This window comes from Lonchura striata, chromosome 1 (genome assembly GCF_046129695.1).
Source record: "Lonchura striata isolate bLonStr1 chromosome 1, bLonStr1.mat, whole genome shotgun sequence".
In the NCBI taxonomy this organism is placed as follows: Eukaryota; Metazoa; Chordata; class Aves; order Passeriformes; family Estrildidae; genus Lonchura; species Lonchura striata.
The window spans coordinates 117,531,894-117,553,243 of record NC_134603.1 but is presented as its reverse complement, the minus strand read 5'-3'; the positions used below and the strand labels follow the sequence as shown (position 1 = coordinate 117,553,243).

At 36.7% G+C, this 21,350-nt stretch overlaps 1 protein-coding gene across 1 annotated transcript in view; it reads right to left on the bottom strand.

Annotated features, from left to right (window-relative positions):
* The window catches only part of NEK10 (NIMA related kinase 10), an 86,474-nt gene that overhangs the window by 63,324 nt on the left and 1,800 nt on the right, over positions 1 to 21,350 (bottom strand). The window contains 20 exon segments of the mRNA XM_077782206.1: positions 3,663 to 3,799; positions 4,350 to 4,448; positions 4,642 to 4,678; positions 4,680 to 4,747; positions 5,299 to 5,376; positions 5,931 to 6,053; positions 6,168 to 6,289; positions 7,643 to 7,706; positions 9,793 to 9,870; positions 11,897 to 11,958; positions 12,452 to 12,590; positions 13,087 to 13,259; positions 13,262 to 13,314; positions 14,719 to 14,799; positions 15,774 to 15,874; positions 16,947 to 16,993; positions 17,318 to 17,393; positions 17,935 to 17,976; positions 18,521 to 18,607; positions 20,851 to 20,953. Coding sequence (XP_077638332.1) covers positions 3,663 to 3,799; positions 4,350 to 4,448; positions 4,642 to 4,678; positions 4,680 to 4,747; positions 5,299 to 5,376; positions 5,931 to 6,053; positions 6,168 to 6,289; positions 7,643 to 7,706; positions 9,793 to 9,870; positions 11,897 to 11,958; positions 12,452 to 12,590; positions 13,087 to 13,259; positions 13,262 to 13,314; positions 14,719 to 14,799; positions 15,774 to 15,874; positions 16,947 to 16,993; positions 17,318 to 17,393; positions 17,935 to 17,976; positions 18,521 to 18,607; positions 20,851 to 20,953 — 1,770 coding nt within the window.

The following is a 21,350-nucleotide window of genomic DNA, read 5'->3' as shown; positions in this document are numbered from 1 at the left end:
GGGAGCACAGCGGCAGAAGTATTTGAGAAAGGTGAGAGGATCATCCAGATACTACTAGAAGCTGGCTTTGCCGTCAAGAAGAGCAAAGTCAAGGGACCTGCCCGAGAGATCCAGTTCCTGGGAGTGAAATGGCAAGATGGACGGCGCCAGATTCCCACTGAAGTCATCAACAAGATCACAGCTATGTCCCCACCAACCAGCAAAAAGGAAACACAAGCTTTCCTGGGTGCCATAGGTTTCTAGAGAATGCACATTCCTGAGTATAGCCAGATTGTGAGCCCTCTTTATCTAGTTACCCAAAAGAAGAATGATTTCCACTGGGGCCCTGAGCAGCAACAAGCCTTCACCCAGATCAAGCAGGAGATCGCTCATGCTGTAGCCCTTGGCCCAGTCAGAACGGGACCAGAGGTCAAGAATGTGCTCTACTCTGCAGCCGGGAACCATGGGTTGTCTTGGAGCCTTTGGCAGAAAGTGCCTGGGGAGACTCGAGGCCGACCACTGGGATTCTGGAGCCGAAGTTACAGAGGGTCTGAAGCCAACTACACTCTCACAGAGAAGGAAATCTTGGCTGCCTTTGAAGGAGTTCAAGCAGCCTCGGAAGTAATTAGCACAAAAACACAACTCCTCCTGGCACCCCGACTACCGGTGCTGGGGTGGATGTTTAAAGGAAAGGTTCCTACTACCCACCATGCCACTGACGCCACATGGAGCAAATGGATTGCCCTCATCACTCAACGCGCCCGTATTGGAAACCTGAATCGCCCTGAGATTTTAGAGATAATTACGAACTGGCCAGAAGGTGAAAACTTTAGTCTCACTGATGATGAAGAGCAGGTACAAGTGGCAAGGGCTGAAGAAGCTCCACCATACAACCAACTACCAGCAGAGAAGACCTGCTACGCTCTTTTCACTGACGGTTCCTGTCGCATCCTAGAGATGAACCGGAAGTGGAAAGCAGCCGTATGGAGCCCCACACGCCAAGTTGCACAAGCTACCGAAGGAAAAGGTGGATCGAGCCAACTCGCTGAACTCAAGGCCGTTCAGCTGGCTCTGGACATTGCTGAAAGGGAAAAGTGGCCAAAGCTCTACCTTTATACTGATTCATGGATGGTAGCCAATGCTCTGTGGGGCTGGCTGGGAAGGTAGAGAAAGGCCAACTGGCAACGTAGAGGAAAGCCAATCTGGGCTGCTGATATATGGAAAGACATTGCCTCTCAGGTGGAAAAGCTGACGGTGAAAGTCCGTCATGTAGATGCCCATGTCCCCAAAAGTCGGGCTAATGAGGAGCACCGGAACAACGAGCAGGTAGATCAAGCAGCAAAAATAGAGGTGTCAAAGATAGACTTAGATTGACACCATAAGGGGGAGTTGTTCCTGGCTCGATGGGCTCATGATGCCTCAGGTCATCAGGGCAGAGATGCCACCTACAAGTGGGCACAAGACCGAGGGGTGGATCTAACCATGGACAGTGTTTCCCAGGTTATCCATGACTGTGAAACGTGTGCTGCCATCAAACAGGCCAAGAGGGTGAAGCCCCTATGGTATGGTGGGCGGTGGTCCAAGTACAAGTATGGGGAGGCCTGGCAGATTGACTACATCACACTGCCCCAGACACGCCAAGGCAAGCGCTACGTGCTGACCATGGTAGAAGCCACCACTGGATGGCTGGAGACTTTCCCTGTACCTCATGCCACTGCCCGGAACACCATCTTAGGCTTGGAAAAACAAGTCCTGTGGAGACACGGCACCCCTGAGAGAATTGAGTCTGACAACGGCACCCATTTCAAAAACAGCCTTATCAACACCTGAGCCAGAGAACATGGTATCGAATGGATATATCATATTCCCTATCATGCTCCAGCTGCCGGCAAAGTTAAACGGTGCAACGGACTCCTTAAGACTACCCTGAAGGCACTCGGTGGGGGAACATTTAGAAACTGGGAAATTAACCTGGCAAAAGCAACCTGGATGGTCAACACCCGGGGGTCTGTCAATCGAGCTGGCCCTGCTCAGTCAGAACCCTTACACGCAGTAGATGGAGATAAGGTCCCTGTAGTACATATGAAAGGTATTTTAAGGAAAACTGTTTGGATTAATCCCACCTCAGGCAAAGACCAACCCATTCGTGAGATTGTCTTTGCTCAAGGACCTGATTACACTTGGTGGGTAATGCAGGAAGATAGGGAGACCCGCTGTGTACCACAGGGAAACTTAGTCTTAAGAGAGAACTGGGTATAAGATTTCATGGTGTGCAGATAGAAATAGAATAAGGGGTGGATAATGTCCTGGGTTGTAAGATAAGCTTGTATTCCATTTGCCATCTGTCGAAGGCGAACCGGTTGGACAGGTTTTTTGTTATCTCTCTCAGAGACAATGGTTTGTGTATACACCTTTGACTGATTCAATGAAAGGCTGAAAAAATGTAACGCCGTGAGGGGTCCCACCCAGAGGGGGGAAGCAGCTCTCTCGCTCTCTCTTCTTTGCGGGACTCCGAGAGAAGCAGCTCTCCCTCTTCTTCGCGGGACTCCGAGAGAAGCAGCTCTCTCTCTCTCTTCGCAGGATTCCCAGAAAAGCAGCTCTCTCTCGCTCTCTCTTCGGCGGCACCCGCAGCGAAGCAGCCGGCGCGCGCAGAGGCGACGGCAGCGGAGCTCAGAGGCAACCCCGGCGCAGAGGAAGACCGGCCCCCACTGCCACCAGATCTTCAGAGGAAAATTATACCCTTCTAAAGATCACCACTTCAGCTGCAACTCATCAACTATTGCAAGGGAAAGCAATTGTCCCAGCAAAACCTGATACTGGCATTCCTCAAGTTCTAGACTTTTTTTTTCTTTCACTAGTTTTGTTTGTACCGATTGCATTTTCCTTTTTAAATTGTTGTCTAGTTTTCTCCTAGTAAAGAATTGTTACTCCCACTCCCATATCTTTGCCTGAGAGCCTTTTAATTTAAAGATCCTCGTAATTCAGAGGGAGGGGGGTTTGCCGTTCTCCATTGCACAGGAGGCTTTGCCCTCTTTCACAGACTCCTGTCTTGTCTAACCAAGACAGATGGTCAGCATGGCTTCAACAAGGGCAAGTCCTTCCTGACCAGCCTAACGACTCTCTATGAAGAAATTACTACAGTAGACAACGGAAGGGCTACAAATGTCATTTATCAAGACTTCTGAAAAGCCTTTGACATGGTTCCCCACAACAGTAATTAATGAGTGGACTGCTAGATGGATAAGAAATTGGTTGGATGGTTGCATTCAGAGGGTAGTGATCAATGGCTCAATGTCCCAGTGGACACCAGTGACAAGTAGTGTCCCTCAGGGGTGCATACTGGGACCAGTGTTATTTAATATATACATTAATGACATAGATTGAGGGATCAGTCTAAACAAATTGCAGATGACAGCAAACTGAGTGGTGCAGCTGGCACACCTGGAGGAGGGGGATGCCATCCAGAGAGACCTGGACAAGCTCAAGAAATGGGCCCACAGGAATCCCACGCAGTTTAACAAGACCAAGAGCAAGGTGCTGCACCTGGGTCAGGGCAATCCCTCATATCAGCAGAGGCTGGAGATGAACAGATCCAGAGCAGCCCTGTGGAGAAGGATTTGGGGGTGCTGGTGGGTAAGAGGACATGACCCAGCCATGGGCACTCACAGCCCAGAAAGCCAAACAACTCCTGGGCTGCATCCACAGCAGCGTCGGCAGCAGGGCAAGGGAGGGGATTCTGCCCCTCTGCTTCCCTCTGCTGAGACTCCACCTGCAGTGCCACCGCCAGCTCTGGGATACCCAGCACAGGAAGGTCATCAGCCTGTTGGAGTGAGTCCAGAGGAAAACCAACAAGACGATCAGAGGGATGGAGCCTGTGAAGAGAGGCTGAGACAACTGGGTTTATTCAGCCTGGAAAAGACAAGGTTCTGGGATGACCTAATAATGGTTTTCCAGTACCCAAAGGGAACCTCTGAGAAACATGGAGAAGGACTTTTAACAACAGCACATAGTGGTTTGGTTTCAAACTGGAGAAGGGTAGGTTTAGATTAGATATTAGGAAAAAATTCTTTACTGTGCAGGTGGTCAGGTACTAGAACAGGTCATCCATCCCTGAAAGTGTTTAAGGTCAAGATGGATGAGACTGTGAGCAACATGATCTGGAGGGCGTTGAAAATAGATTATATTTAAGGTCCCTTTCAGTTCAGTCCATTCTGTGATTCAATGATTTCACACAACAGTATAACGATGCAATAATTTACTAGCTTCTAAGAATGATAACCAACACCCAGGAATCTGAAACCTTCTCAGAGTTTCAGTAAAGAAATGCTTCTCAGGTACATCTTGAGAAATTGTCTTCAAGCATTAATAACTGTAACTTTGTCTTTATCCCCCAACATGACATTGTTCACAGTGAGATCTCAATGAACAATCCTTTTCTCTTTATGCAAATAATGAAGAGCTAGGCAAAGCTTAAAAACAAACAGAAAGAGCCTCACAAAGATTCTTAACTCCAATCTAAATAAAGACACATTAAATTCACAGATATTTATTAGTGATTGATATAATAAGCATTACTTCAACATTTATTAGCCTAAAAACTTGCTGCTACTAATTACATGCAGGAAAATCCTGGCAAAAGGAAGGATCCAAGGAGGCCTTTGCTTGGATAAATATATGTCATGTTCTGTCTTCTGCAAACTTGTTGCTTTTCCTTCAAAGACTGAAAGTGTTCTCCCAATGGCACCTACTCCATGAACTCCATGAAAATCTGTCATCTCATGAAAGAAATTAATAGAACATTATATTTATACAGAAATAATTTTAAAATAGAGTATTTGAGGTAAAAAATGTATTTTAAAAGCTGTTAATTTTTACTCTTTAAAAATTGCATTTGTACAGACAGATACACCTTAATCTAGTTCTGCTCTTTTTTATTCAATTTTTTCCTCAATTTATATCACAGAACTATAGGGAAACCACTGCCTGATAATGACTCAGCAGGCAGGTATATGTAGATAATTATAATGATAATCTGTATCATTCACTCTACTACTGACCATAGCTTTTCTACCTATTTAGCATTTCAGTTGTACACTTTCGATCTTTAGAGAAGAATAATGATGTTTGCTACGTGTTTACATTGCATCTAGTTTTACTGATAGATAAACAAATACAAATACTATTTCTCTTTTTTTTTTTTTTTTTAATTTTAAAGGGGTATAGGCCTGTTTGAACTTGTAGTTCTGGAAGAAAGATTATTGCTCAAATTTGACACACTCCTGCTAGCATATCAGACTAGAGTTCATGAGACACACCTGCTTTTTTTTTTTTTTCCTTTCCAAATGCTAGATTGACTTCTTTAATTGTCAGGAGATTTTGTCTGTTATGTTTTCTAACCTATAAACAAGGCAAAATCTTTGTACAATAAATATAGGATGGGGATAGGAAGAATGGTATTATGGCTACCAGATTATTTATCAGTGTCCAAACCTTTCTCACAGAATATATAATCAGATTTTTTTTTTTTGTGTATAATGTGATTAGTAGAAGATTTACAATCCAACAGTACAGGTTAGCAGTACACTTCTGAACTTGCATTGTGTTTGAACCAATATTATCTGTGCCCAGTGTTGCTTTTCAGATGAAATATACTTGAATTTTTGTGGTTTTACTCAGATTTATTAGTATTTGCAATAGACAAATGCTGTTAGTGGAAAGGAATTAAGAGAAAGTAAGGTAGGAAACCTAAGAAATACACTGATCAATCTCAAAAGTACAACATGGAACAAACAAAATCACAGCAAACACTAACAACAAGCTCAGATCCTCAAAAGCCTTTTTACATTTACATTTCCCAACTGAAATTCAAAGGACAGTTGTGCCCAGAACAGGTATTAGACCTTCTTCATGAAGTTTCCCCTCAGATCTGTAAAATAATATCAAAAGTGTACCTTATATACACTTCCAGGAGCTCCACTGCCAATGTGCTCTAAAATTGCATTATTTCCTACATGTTTTGTGGATGCCTTATTCATGTTCTCAATACTTTCAGTGATTTGCTTCAATATATCCTCCTAGTCATAACTTAAATGACAAATAAATAAATTTAAAATATTTTATGCCTTTCATGTGTTAAGAATGTGCAAGAATATGACTTAAAACTATAAAGGTTTAAGGTTTTTACTTACCTTTAACAAATTCAGCTTTGATACCAACCCTTCATGAGCTCTGATATCATGCACATAATGTCCAATATCAATAAGGATTTCAAACAAGTCAGTACAGAAAAATATAGAAAAGGGCAAAATTTCTTGTATCTTTGAGAAGCAATTACACAGGAGCTATTAATCTACAGCAGAGACTTTTCAGTGTTTATTATTAAAACTTACTTCAGAACCTCCTATATAGTACCATTATTTTTTAATAATGCAATAAGATATTAAGCCTCTAACACTACATACATAGGAGTTAAAGCCCCTTTTAAAAATCAGACTTCAGCCCCCATTGGCTGGGTATTAATATAAATGCCAATTCTCCAAACAACTGTAAGTCTTGAAAGTAATGCACCTTCTAAATTTCCAGTAACCTGACTTTTTTTCTTACAGTACTTTCTTTTATGCTTGTTATCACTGTATCTGAGTTTCTTCTTGCAATGCACTAAGTGATAGGATTAACATTTTTCTTCATTTAAAGAATCATGACATCCATCTTAGAAGTTTTGGCCAAGAATCCTAGTCTAAAAAATGAAAAGTACTAAGAAAAGCAAAGGCCGACAGAAAAGAGGCAACAATCTATTAGTCATATTTATTAGTTAGATGCTTGACTGAAGTTTTGTTCCTTTTTAAACTTCTGGAATAAGTAGAAATACAAAAGATTAGGCATTTGGAAAAATCAAAAGACAGTAAATTAGTCCAGATTCTTCAAAAATTTGTCACCAACCATGAAAAGTCATTATAAACTGAGGCACTTTCAGTAAAATATCCACTTTTTAAAAATAACACAAAAGTCATCTATAGAATTTTAGTAATTTATGATACATAATAAAAACATACAGAAACAGTACTGACAGGCAGACCTCCTAGACACTCTGATTACTATTCTAATGCCACAAATCTCACTGTAAGATATCACATGGCCTTTGTAGCCAACCTGATGAAATGGTCATCTTATTAGTAAAAATATGTAATTGATGGAAAACATTTTGTCCTTATTGATCCAAACCTTTCAGTAACACTCCTAAGTAAAATAGCTTGATGCAACGTCAGACCCATGGTGAAGGAGTAGAGGGCTCAGGGGAAAAAATTATTTGCTTCCAGTTAATTGCTACTGTCCAGGGCTGTGAATTGCATGTGCTAATCTTAAAAGTATGTTTATTGCCAGCAGTGTTAAATCTGTCCTCAACATATATAAAGGCTTGATTGATGGGGGGAGAAGGAGCCCACACAGAGGTAGGTTGTCTGGCACGCACACAACAGGAGTCCCAATACTGAACACCTAATCTGGCAGGCTGGCACTGGATGCAATGCAGGGAAAACTATCTGTAGTTGTGGATATGACAAAAATTGCCCATTACAAAATAAATGGCACTTAGAAAATATTTCTTTCTGGCTGGACTTTTGATAGCTATCCTAAAAGAGTTTCACAAAACATATGGTTAAAATACCTTTCAAAAATATGTTGATTCTTTCCATACTGAAGAGAAATCTCAGGGCTCTGAAAACATAACACTACAGTAGGAAAAGCACATCAGTTAATGAGAGATTCATGACACATGTGGAAAAGCCACTGATAAACAACAAAGATTCCCCTTGATACCTTACACACTGTCAAACTTTGTATTTAAATGACAGAATATCTTATTAACCTGATAACAAAGGTAATAAAAACATATTAAGTTTCTCCAGCATTTTAAAAGTACACAAGGACATTTATGGGGGAAAACAAGTGAATTTAAAAAAAAAAGCAGTGACAATAGTTACAGCACATTTAGGCATACCTGAATCTTGATATTTTCTTTTCCTTTACAGATAGCTCAAGACTTGAGACCTGCTTTCTTCTCCAATGCTGAAAAAGGTAAATTTAATCAATGGGTTTGTACTGTTGCAGTAAAAAAGCAATTTCCTGAAAAATGCAGTGTGGGATACCATAAATTCTAACAGGGACAGAAAATAAGAAATTACTCAATTTTTTTTACCCCAAATTTGTCATATTTTCAGAGAACTTAATGTACCTCTGCTTCTCCATAAACCTTAGTTCCAACACAAAGTTCTTTAAAACAGCTACTGGCAGCTGGTTAATATGTATGCTTTGATGCAACTCATCCTTACCTCTGTTTGTCAAGACTCAATGATATGGCACATTTATAGCTGAACAAACAAAAACAGTCATGAATTAAGATCACTAAGGCAGCATGGCAGAAAGAAGCTGAAAATTTCATCATTGGAAACACAGACAATGGGGCAGTAGAGAAACCACACCACCATTGCAAGTATTCTAAAAATATCTGTAAAACTCAAACAGGATATTCCAATAACTGCAACTGTATTTCACACCAGTAACAATTTTAAAAGCAATACAGGTAGCAGTGTGAGAAGCTGAACAAGGTTTCATAAAAATATACTTCTTGTCCAAAACAGACCTAGTTTTCATATGTGATCATTAAGTCCATTATTAATTCATATGGCTTCATGTTAAACCCAACTACGGCTGCTTAATAGCTCTTGTAAGTTATTTCCAACACATTCTGCTGGAACCTAAAAATCTTATTGGGCAAAAATTAAGCTCCTTACAGCCATGTGAGGCAAGTACATTGTGCATATGCTCCAGTTTGTTAGACTGCATGTTAGTTCCATATACCTACCCTCCAGGAAGGCTTGTATTTACCTCATCCTTAAGATGAAGTGCATTAAAAAACCTCCTTGCAGTAGAAAGGTATCTAGTGTACTGAATCTGCCCTCCAATTCTAATCTAGAAGAACTGTGATGAGAAATGTGACACTAGAAATGGGGGGAGGGGGGTTGTTTGTTTGTTTGAGGGGTTGTTTTGGTGGAAATACCTTTCTTTGCTAACCAAGCACACCTACCTGATTGGATATCGGAGTAGCTGTACAGCCATTTCAGGGGCTCTGTCAGAACAAAGATCACATGAGAGGCTGCATCATTAATGCATTCAGCTGTGCTAAGGACTTTGCCAACTGGAGCAGCAGCAGCTGTGCTCATCCCTGAACCCCTGAGCACTACATTCCCATGTCTTAGAGAGACACTACTGCACAGAGCCTGAGAAAAGCTACCAGGTCATTAATTACTACTGAAAACCTTTAGCCTAAGCTGACTCAAATGCATACATTTATGGGAGTAGTGACGTGCAAAACCAAGAGCCATTCTATGCTTCTTTGACCTATATTTATTCTACACTTAAATTTTCTCTATTTCATACACTGCCTTCTTGTATTTTATTTAACATCCATAGCAAAATACTCCAGAAATAAACAGATATTAGTAGAGTGTCAAGTCTAGGGTGAGTTTCAATGAAGATCAAGGCTCTATAAAGAACATCTGATGCTAGACAGCCTGAAAAATAGAAGCTATCACAAGAAAAATATTGACTTTCCTTTACACTATATGAGGTGCCAGAAACAAAGTAAATCAAAACAGAAATTGAGTCTCTATTTAGCCTTCTCTTTCTGAGCTATTTGTTGTTTTGGGGTAGGGGATTACTAAATCTGATTTATTTGTACTGTACTTCAAAATAAACTTTAATTCATAAAAAGTTTTCAGGGTCTGTTGTGGCTTTCATTGTGCAACAATAATAAACCTGTAATAAACTGGCTTTTTCAGCATTCCTTTCTTTGTCTGGTAAAATTAGCTTTGCTATTGTATATATTGCATTTGCCTGAAAACAGAAAAAGGCTAGCATTAGTAGTGCCCCTTTGCATGCACACCACAAATAAAAATCAGTGTTTAGATAAGTCAGAAGCTAATAGCAATGGACAAGTTCTCAACATCCTGTTGCATACCTAAAATATAAGCTTTAACATGTATAAAAATCAAATCATTGTTACATTTAAACTGATATTACAAAGAGAGCCTCTGAACATATAAAGAAGAAATGCTTCTATCTCTATAGGTGAAGGAAATTGCAGCAATAGATCTTCTGTCACCATATTTTGAATTGCCAGGAACAAAATTCAGTTTTCAATAAAAATAAATTGGAGAAACACCAAAAGTGATAGCCTGAGAAGTCTGTTCATGCTTTCAGGATTTTGTGAAAACCATACTGAATTCAGCTTCCATTTTCATGCAACCATGTATTCTCCACTACTCCATCCACTTTGTAGGTCTGATAGATGGCACCAGTAGATTTAGTTGGAATACTGCCCCCAGTTACTTGACAAAGTCCCTGGTGGAGACTACTCTCCTCTTTAGCAGACTTGAGGGGAATATGTGTCAGCTCTGCAGAGGCCCTTCTGCAGTTCCTGCTGTTTCCTTCTACTGCTCATGAAGGCAGAATTAAGTTTAGACCATGGTTACGCTTAAGTGGAGCCATTGAGTCCAACACATTCTGTCTGCTACCAGAATTACTGCAGACTGCTGCCAAGGCTGTGACCAGGATGGAGGACAGACAGACAGACAGAGAGCAGCTACAGCAGAAGCAAAACTTCCTAAGACCCCTTTGAAACCAATGATATACACCTTTACAGGTTACTCAGATTTACCTCTTTGGCATATAACTGAAAAAGCTGTACACCTTTTTCCTCTGTTTTTTCCTGAGTTGCTTCACCTTGCTTACTATGCAACTCTCAAAGTTATATTAGCAAAAAGAAAGAGGTAGGATTTAAAATTACTGCAGTGATATTGTAGGGTGGAACTCCAATGGAAATGAACATGCTTGTGGCTATGCCCTGATCTGAAAGGGGGGATGTTGCCTGGTGCTTAAACAAACGGAGAGGTTGGTGTCTTTTAACATAAAGAGCAGAAGAAGTTAAATCTGAACCACCTTTTCCAGCTCTGCATATTGTACTATCAGTTTTTAAGTGATTTACTGACACAACAGTCACCATACAGTGCTGGGGCAATGCAGAAAACCTCTCTATTAAAACCATTTCATATAAACAAGTGATATTTTATTTTATTGAAATCAGACTCAACCTAAAATATATCATTATATTGTTTAGATAAAAGTTGTCTAAGTCATTACAGTTTATTAACAATTCTGGTGCACAAAAATAATTTTTTTCTATACTTACTTTCATTTATTTTCTCTTAACCAATGGTTTTGAAATATACACAAACTTCTTTCCTGTTCATAATTAAGGTTCTTATTCTCTCAGTTCCTCCAAGAATATCTCTAGTTGGGTTTTAAGCTAATTTGAAGGCTTTGATTTAACATTTAGAGTTTAACAGCTGGCTACAACTTTTAGCTGATATTAATGCCCTTAATATTTATATCTTTGACTAGATCTGGAATACAACCAGGGATTTTAAGAATGGCTTATCCCTGAAGATAGAATGCCAGGAAGTTCTCTCAGAAATACCACACTTACGAAAAGAGAAATAGTTTGTGAAACAGCAACATGTCAATTTTCAGCTGCATAGTTTTTTGTACTAAATGTCAAGAAATTCAGAATTTGCATTTCTCAGTTTATTCTGTGATTATTTACTATCCTATTTTGAATATGACAAAAGCATGGTAAGAGATGCCAAAATGAACCTTGTCTGAATAAAGCTGTTTATTCTTCCAGACACCTATGTTGATAACCTTTGTGTCTATATCTCTGTGTGTAAAATGATAAAGAAACAGAAGTACTAAAGTTATAGACAGGCATATTTCCAATCTCTTAAATTATGATAACAAAGAACAACAATTAAGTGAAATTATAAACTATAATGCCTTACTTAACTGAATAAAATCTTCCTACCTGTACAGTCTGGAAAGCAGTAGTCTCACTGGGCACCAGTTCAGTGACTGCAGCACAACAAGCTAGAATAAAAATTCATAATTAACATTTAGGGCCATTTGACTCTATTGAGAAATCTCCTCCAAAAGGAATTTGCTCCATAACTAAAAATGAATCCTCACCTGACTAGAAGTTATTAAAATACCACTTTGAAATCATATGATTCATATTGATCTATCATAGGAAATTTAAATAGTGAAGAAATATATGATCAAATAAAAATAATTTCATGCTAAACACAAAACTAACTAACTAATTTTTTGTCACTGTTTTTACAGGTGAAGAAATACATATGATTCCCAGACACTTAAATACTTTATGCTTTGCTTCCTTCTAACTAAAGCATATTTTTTGAAAATTAGTGCTGGTATCACATTTATTTGAAAATCAACAAATCAGATTTGATGCTTTTACTCCCTAAAGCAGGTGTAAGTATTTACAAATTTGTAATATTTTGAATCCTTTTGCACAAGTGTATGTAAAGACATAATAGAGTATTAGACCTTATAAACCTACCTGCTTTAAGTGAGAAAGTATTTTCTTGTATCCCATCAGGACTTAGCTCATCTGACAAATGATGATACTGGATTGTCTCTGCTGCATTTGCACTAGATAAACTTCCAGCTGAAGAGTTTGATATAAGGGTCAGATGAGCCTTCCCTAAAAGAAAAAGAAAAAAAAAAAATCAAGTAGCAGTGTTAAAAATGGCTTAATATGTCTTTGTTAACCATTCTGAAAGTTCTGAAAATTTGTATGATTTCACTAAATTAGCTAATACACTTTAAAAAAGCAAACAAGCCTTTAAACAGAAAATTCCTTTATCATGCTCATCAATTATATTCGCAATTCTAGTTCACTAAATAGGTGTCTGATTAATAGGAAAACTAAATCGAAAGTAATGCCATATTTATGACTTATTAATTATTTAGTTTATACACTAAAAATATGAAAAATGCCTTATGATATGAAACATGAAAGGCTGGAAAAAATATTGATTATTCATTATGTTCTAAATAGTCTTTTAAATTTTGCTGGTATTACAAACAACTGAACAAGCCAAAGATGCTATTTGATAAAACAGGGCTTGGTCAAATATATCTTAAAAGAACAAACAGTCTTGTACAATTGCCACGATATTGAGGACTGAAAACCTACTCCTGTAACATATGAAGGAGCTGCTTGATTCTACCCCAGATCCAAATTTCCACACTAGTCTCAGGATCTTCACAAACCTGTACCAGATTACAAGCTATACTCCATAGAAGTTTGATGTGATCAGAATGGAGCAAATTGAGCATGACTGCAACTCCTTCATACATTTTATTTTCTCTTTGATTCATGGCTCTGCACAAAGGAGTCATAGCAACTCTGCTGTGAACCTAAAAAAATCAGCAAGAAATTTCAACAATAACTCCATCATTACTTTGTATTGCCAGTTAGAAAAGGGAAAAAAAACAACAGGAAGTTTAAAAAACAACAGAGATGTCCTATTAAAAAAAATAAAAGAAGTTAAAGAAAACAATTTAAAGTCACTGCAACCTGGTTAAAGTCATTGTTTAAAAGACAAAAGAAGACAATGGTCCAAACTTTCACAATGGGATGAAATCATATTTATATTGAGTTCAGCTGCCAGCAGAGGCAACCAGGCATACCCAGCCAGGATGGGAGGTAGCCAGGTGGGCTGCAGTCATCTGTGCTATCATCTTCTTATTAATGGCATTAATAGTACAAATAGCACTGACTGCATGAGCTTGTAAAGTTCATCTGTGGAACTCAAATAGCCTAGTTCCACAGATAATACAAAAATGCATCATTCTTCTCTAGTATAGTTTGAATATTATATTAAGAAGGGGGTTGGATGTATACCTTAAAAGGTTTATATAAGACTTTCATTAACTGCAATGAAGGTGGATTTCTCATAGAAAATATGGTTAAGGATATCCAATTCCACTTAAAAAGCAAAAAAGCTCCATCTGTGTTTAATGAAACATGTGAATTCAGATTCATATCTGAATTTAAAATAATCCTTAACTGGCATTGAACTTCATCTTCCTGTCTACATTCAAATTCTAACTCTTGCATCTAACTTTTGATTGACATATAACTGAGAATTTTCAAACCCAGAAACTAAACAAAACCTTTTCTTATATTAATTTTTCTATTTTTAGTCACATATAAGTGACCTTATATGTGTGAAATAGTTAAGCATGAAATTTTAAAAACCTCTTCCGAATTTTAAAGGTGATAAGTGATGTATTATCAAATTTGAAAGTCTTTCTGCTTCTCATTGAAATTCAGTAATGCTTTGCTATCAGTCTTAGCTGAGATGATTAAATAATTGAAGGAACATTGATGATTTTCTAATATAGAGGATGTGGGATCTGGTTCAGCCTCTGGCATAAACTACAGCAGCTCTAGGTCTTGCAATTTTACTAGTTTATACTGGGGATCCCAGGAACTCAGGGCTTAGCATGCTTTCCATCCAACCACTCAGGTCTGCCAGGAGCAACAAAGAGATGCACCCAGAAAAGTGACTGTTCACTTTATGATAACATTGCAACTCATCTGCACTGGAGGCCATCAGTGCAGAGAGAAATGGATTACAAAGAAACTGCTGGAAAAGATTTGGCTGCATCAGTATATGACTGAAAATACACAAGTATCAGAATTTGACCTTGGGTATATTCAAGTGGCACATTTTCTAATTCCTCTAAATACACACATCCCTAAACAAAAAAGTTAAAATTTATTTTAACATAATTAATCCACACACAAAGTCTCACATGCTAGAGAGAAAATCGTGTTCGTGTAATATCACCAGCAAGTTCTCAACAATCTCGTTTATCATCTCTCTACATTCTGGACTACAAACTGATTATTCCTGGCATTTATATCAGAGGAAATTATATGAAAAACCCACGTTGCTCTTTAGCCTCCTTCTTTTGATGATTTTTTTTTCCCCCAAGTCTTAAGTAATAATATCAAATTGTGCACAAAAGCACTTAAAGCCACAAATATGTGCTGGGTCAAGAGAAACAGTGCAACAATTTTCCAGTTTTCCCAATACAAAATAAAAGTAAATGTGGATGCGCAAAAATAAGGACACAACTATATTTTGTGTCTTACTGGTAATTAAGAAAATGGAGTATATTTTTAAAAACAATCACAATTTCTATGAACATTTGTAATATACTCCAAACTCTTTCTTGCCGAGTCCAAATATAACACAAAATCCTACATTACATTCAATGAAGAAAGTTAAATGGAAGTTGAAAATGTATGTAAAATATCATTTAAATTAACACAGACATTAAAAACAAATTAAACTGAATCAGAGTTTTGGGAAGTCTGGGAGACAGCAGATCAATAATAGTAGTTTTTCTCCTATAATAGATATAATAGATGAAAGTTACTCTGTCCCCCTTTTTGCTGTTTTTTCCCCTTTTTATCTTTATTTAACCACTAATTAATGAGAAGAGGGCACATATACATGGATTAGCTGTATGAGTTCATAATTTACTACGCTGATCAATATTCTACCAGATTATTGTGAGGCACTGTTATATTAAGATGAGAACAAAAGATTTTTATATGTAGGAAGTCAGTAGAAATTCCAGAATCCTGGATGAGTATTGCAAAGACAGATTCTGTGATTCCAGTCTTGCAGAGCCATCCACATGAACAAGAAGTCTGCTGCCAGGACCAATGTTTCTATTTAGTTTCTACTGCTTCTATATAAAATTAAAAACATTTAAGTTTTCCTCATGAAAAATAGCATTGAGTCAAGGGAAAACATTAAAAAGATTTTGTTAACTATAGCACATTAAGTTGAACTTACCATTCTGCTGAGCTAGTCAGGGGAAGAAGAGCACCAAAAAACTTATGGCTGTCTGTGGCAGATAACAAATTTACTAGGGTCTGGAAAAAAATTGAAACAAGCTAAGTGAATGTATGATTCTGTGTAAATATAAAGTATATTGTTTTATTTTAAAACTCAAACACGAATATAAATATTTATTGAAAAGTAAAAATTAAGATACCAAATCCTTACACAATATGTTAAAAGTCTTAGATACATTTAAAGTACACTTAAATATACACCTAAAATCTTAGAATACAGTACAATACTCAGTAGGACAAGCAAGGATGTTTCTTCTCAAACTACAATTAGTATCTCTTTGAATGCTAAAGTATCTCTATTACACCACTGTAAAAATTTGTGTTTGTGTAACACTTCAGAACTTGAAATTAGGCCTCCTTAAGTAAAAAGTTAATATTCAGCTTATAGTTAAACAGCATAGTAATTTAAGGCCCTGCCTGTATTTCTGCTCATGATTAATAAACTCCGTATTTGTCTAGATTCTCTAAAATTAGGTTGTCTGATACTATATGATTACAATTACCATTATTTTTCTGCAGCATGATAGAATCATGAAAACCTAGTTATACTAATTTGGATCTCAACTGTATCTCAGTTTAGCCACAAACCAGCAATAGTCAAGCACAGATTCTTAGACTGATCGTAATGTATAGCAAGGGATGTCTGAGTTGATACAGAATATTTAGATACAGAATACTTTGCAAGTGAAAAACCACACCAGAAATTTGTGTAAGAAAACTTTTAAATATGTTTACATTTAAAAAGTATACAAAGCTATTTGAATCATAGTAACATGTAGCTCAGGACAGTGTATACATGAGTGCTACTTTTTATATGAACAAATGTTTAGTCCAAATGTTTGCAATCTGTTTATCTCAAACAGCCAATAATCATACATCAGACCAAGTAACTTACAGAGAAGAACTTATTTTTATGATACTATTAATACATTTGTAAAACAGAGATTATTTTACTTTACAAGCCTGACAAGGTAAGGAACTTAGTCCCACCTAGGTCAAATCTGAAAAGCATGTGTTATTCTATTAGGTAGCTAATTAAACAAAACTAGCAATTTTATAAAGCACTTATTTATGTGCTCCACTTGCTAAAACTCATTTGTTGAGTTCCAACAGTACTCACTCTTTGATTTCTAACAGCAGAAAGCTTTTGGAAAATATCTGTGGAACAAAGGAAGACACACATTTTCTCACTAATATTTTTATTTTATCAGTCATATAACAGAGGAAAACACTATAAATTCTTTGAACCATAATTAGCTCAATTTACTCTTTTATTTCAATACATAAAAAGATACAAATTTCTTAAATAAACATTACTTATGTAGAAAAACAAGCTGCTACCTTCTACAGGAATTTAGCTTTTATTCATGTGATGATGCCTACAGTGAAAGTACTATCTTAACAACCACCTGAAGTATTTTAAGCCTCACACCAAAAGTTGTGAGTAGCCTTATCATTTATGTTATCAGCTACTGCACTTACATGTCATGACCAACTTGTCTACATTATGCTGCTCTTCTCTGTAATTAAGACAATGATTTGCTGCTGTTTCCATGTACTACAAGTAGGGGAGGAAAAATAAAGGATACCATTAGGAAAAAAAAGTTTTCTGACTTCATAAACCTAGACTGCTCTACACAGGTAGAGCCTGTAGGTGGTGCATCTGTTTCATGAAAAAATATTCTGTAATTCAATAGTAGTGTAGTCCTAAGGTTTAAACCTGCTTGGATATTGAAAAAAAAAACATTTATTTTATCAGTGTGCTTTTCCCTTTGCAAAGTCATTTGCTACAGTGCAGGATGACTTTCCTCATCTCCCTTCAAAAGTCTACAGTTTCTTTTGACTGAACCAAAAGAAATGTTGACTTTTCTAATTCTTCTCCCACTTCAGGAGGCATTTAAGTCTCCTAACTACAAATCCTAGATAAATGCAGCTAGACTATAGGACAGTTGTTTTCAAAACTAGTGAAAACAGAGAAACAGACTCACTTCTTTCTATAAACCAAAAGATCTGCACACTGCTTTTTACAGTCTATATCATTCTAATAATAATAAACTGACAGACAACATAATGAACAAAGGTACTACAAGGAATTCTACCCGAGCTAGATTTTCAATTCCACCCAGACTGTGGAGCATTTCCTACAGGAAAATTAAAAAAAAAAACCAAAAAACAAACAAAAAAAAAAAAAAAAAAAAACCAAAAAAAAAAAAAAAAAAAAAACCAAAAAAAAAAACCCAAAAAATTAGTTCAGAATTACTTATCATAAGTAGATAAATAAAAACTCAAGAGGTGAAATGTTAAAAGATCTTTTTCCTTCAGTAACTATATTATAGGAATTTTACATATCTTTATGATAAAGTCAAATACCAAGCCTAGGCCTCAGAGCAATGACCAAGCCATCTGTTATGGAGATTTACAGTTTCTTTGCTAGGGTCAGCAACAACAGACGTGACATAAGAAATAACAGAGATTGAGCAAATTATGCAGCAATGGTGTAAAACCATTCTTGAAATCTGTTTATTTACAATTCCCATTCTCACATATAGAAATATAGATACAAATATGTACATCTGCATTCATAAGAACAAACGTTTTTACACACAAACAGCAACACAGCTTGTACACATGACACTTACATGCATCCCCTTATCCAAGCAAGAAACAATATTTTTAAAAACTGACCTGGTAGCATGATGTCCTTATTAATAATCTCAGGCAGATTGATACTCTAAGAAAATAGATGGACGGAGCTTGACTAACCCATTGCCTCTAAATTAAATATTCAAAATATAAACCAAATGCAATTTTAAAAGTGTTTAAATACATAAATAAAGCAGTTTGATTCAGGATCACTTGACTAGATGATTAGTGAGCTACAAAAACTGTTCAACATACTATACCACAGAACTTTTAATACCATTTATATTCAAACACAGTAGCAGCTATAAATAAATTTATTACATTATATGAGCATTACCAGCCATCACTTATTATCACTGGACTGATGAGGGGAAAGAACATACTCATCTCTAAGAACAAACTAACTGCGCTTTGATATAAACTTTTAGTGGTTGAATTGAGGCCCAAAAAAGTAAAGTAAATGAGAAGGCACAGAGCAAACTTCAGTGCACAAAATACACTTATGCAAAAATATGAGTGCTACAGAAGTAAAAATAGCTGTATTTAAAATATTCTTTTGAATTATCATAATCTATCCTGGCTTTTAAAGGCTCTAATTCTATTATGTTGGAAATAAATTGTTGTTTAGTTTAAGTGTTCTTGAAATAGGATTGTATTTCCATATAGAACTTCCTCCTTTATATTTCTCCATATGATTCACCAGCATAAGATATGGCAGAAAATACAAATCAGGTTTGCAGAAAGTGTCCAGGGGCAGTAATCCCACATAAAATGCCAGCAATGGAATCACTATTTCCATTGCCTGTTGTAAGTATATATCCCCATTTCCCTATTTAAAATAAGCCTAAAATTAGACATCTTTGCCATGTGGTTTTTTGTTGTTGTTTTAACTGAGAGAACAAAATTTGTTTGGATAAGTTTCTTGGAAACAGAAAAAGTGCACGGGTCATGGCAGTTCTCTTCCCATTTCATCATTTGCAGTTGGGAATGACGCCAATAGCTAAAAATACTTTTATAAAAATAAATGTTTTACAAATAGATACTAACAAACTCTCAGCCCTTTTATGTCAATATTCTGCCCAAAATAATACCATTTTTCATTATGATTCCATAATTAGCCACTTCAGAAGAGCACAAAAATTTCATGGAAAGAAAAGAGCAACCATATACCTGTGTGCAAAATTTTTAGGTCAGATTTTAAAGTGGCCTGAAGATATTACCATGGTGGACATGGTAATATCCATTACCATGGATATGAGCCTAATTAACATTTGAGATCCCCTTCTACTACAGTTACATTTACAATACACACTACTAGACACACCAGGGTATATTCCATCTTATCTACATATCTACTAACTTATGCTTGTTTCATCAACCTTGCCTGGGTGCTTTCATTCCTAATACATGAGGCATGTTTTGCCATATTGCTATCACAAAGAACCACCAAAGAAAACCAAAATATAAGCCAAATATGTCAGAGTGTATAAACAGAACTAGGGAAATCACAATGTAAGCTATTCTTGGATTTCTGGCAAATGAAACTGAGCCACCGACCTCCCACTGGTGAGTACTGAGTTCCCATGAAAAAAAGAGGTACCAGATTTAAAAATCACTGAAATAATCTGTTTTAAACTCACTGTCATTTAGATAATCAAAGAAACCCCTAGTTCTCCAGTTGGTTCTGAATAAAGGTCTAAGTAAACTATGTGGTTTAGAATCCCCTAGTAGTTATATATTAATACCTTTAAATGCTCTAGGATTCCATCTTTAAACTTCTGTGCATTTTTGAGAACGTGTATTTGGGCTTTAAAAAAGGAAAATACGATACACTGCAAAGAAGTATAGTAAAAAAATCCTGAAAAATATATCTTCTTTTCCCTGAAAATATCTTTCTCTATCCCCTCTATATTTGTAAGGTCCTGTACTTTTTCCTCACATAACACAGAAATACAAATAAACACAAACAACTGGCATCAATCATCTGAATTTTATGGAAACCATTGGCCTTTCACTATAAAGGCAGCAGTCCATAAAATACAAATAGAATCAGTAAAATAAATTAGAAAAGCAAGTCATAGATTACAGATGAATGTACAGATGAATGATCAAGAAAACATAGCAGTTAGAATTTTGGTCATGCAAGTTTTATCATATACCCAGTCCTTCCTTGGTCTGTCCCACTAACCAGGGCATTGCTCCTCAAAGCCAATACACAAGTGGTTATTTAAAACAACTACAAGTGCTGCTGGTAATTTCCACAGAAAGGTGTGTAATTGTAACAATATGGGATACTATCCATGCATCTTGCTTCTTCATAGAAAGTAAGAAAGAGTGGCCTTCCTTCTTGGTTATGGATGTGTTTCATATACTGGTCTGTAGGCAAGTCTGACCTTAACTAAAGTTGTAAATATATCTTAAAACAGCTGACGCTTGGGATGCTTGTTAAAATTTCTCTCATTCTTGTGGGTCACACTAGAAAGGAAGAAAAAAAGAAAAATGGTGAATTGCACATTAACTTGCCATAAGACGGTTTTGCTGTGCTACGACTTAACATTAGCAACAAAAACTAAGAAATGTTGTATCAGCAGTTATCACAGAATAACATGATTTCAGATTGCCAGACATTAACAGTCTGTCTACTGCATAATTTGGGACTGTCAGAGTGGTATAACTTTTCCAATTAAAGAAACTATCACTATTTAAAATGAGTTTTTTAACCCTCACCAGTACACTCTGCTGAGTGGGAAAGGTTGAAACTTACAAAGGCAGGAACATAAACAATTAATTTTAAAAAATTAAAAGTATGTAATTCTCATCTCAAATACTGGATTAACAGGAAAAGTACAAGTAACAGACATACATAAAAATA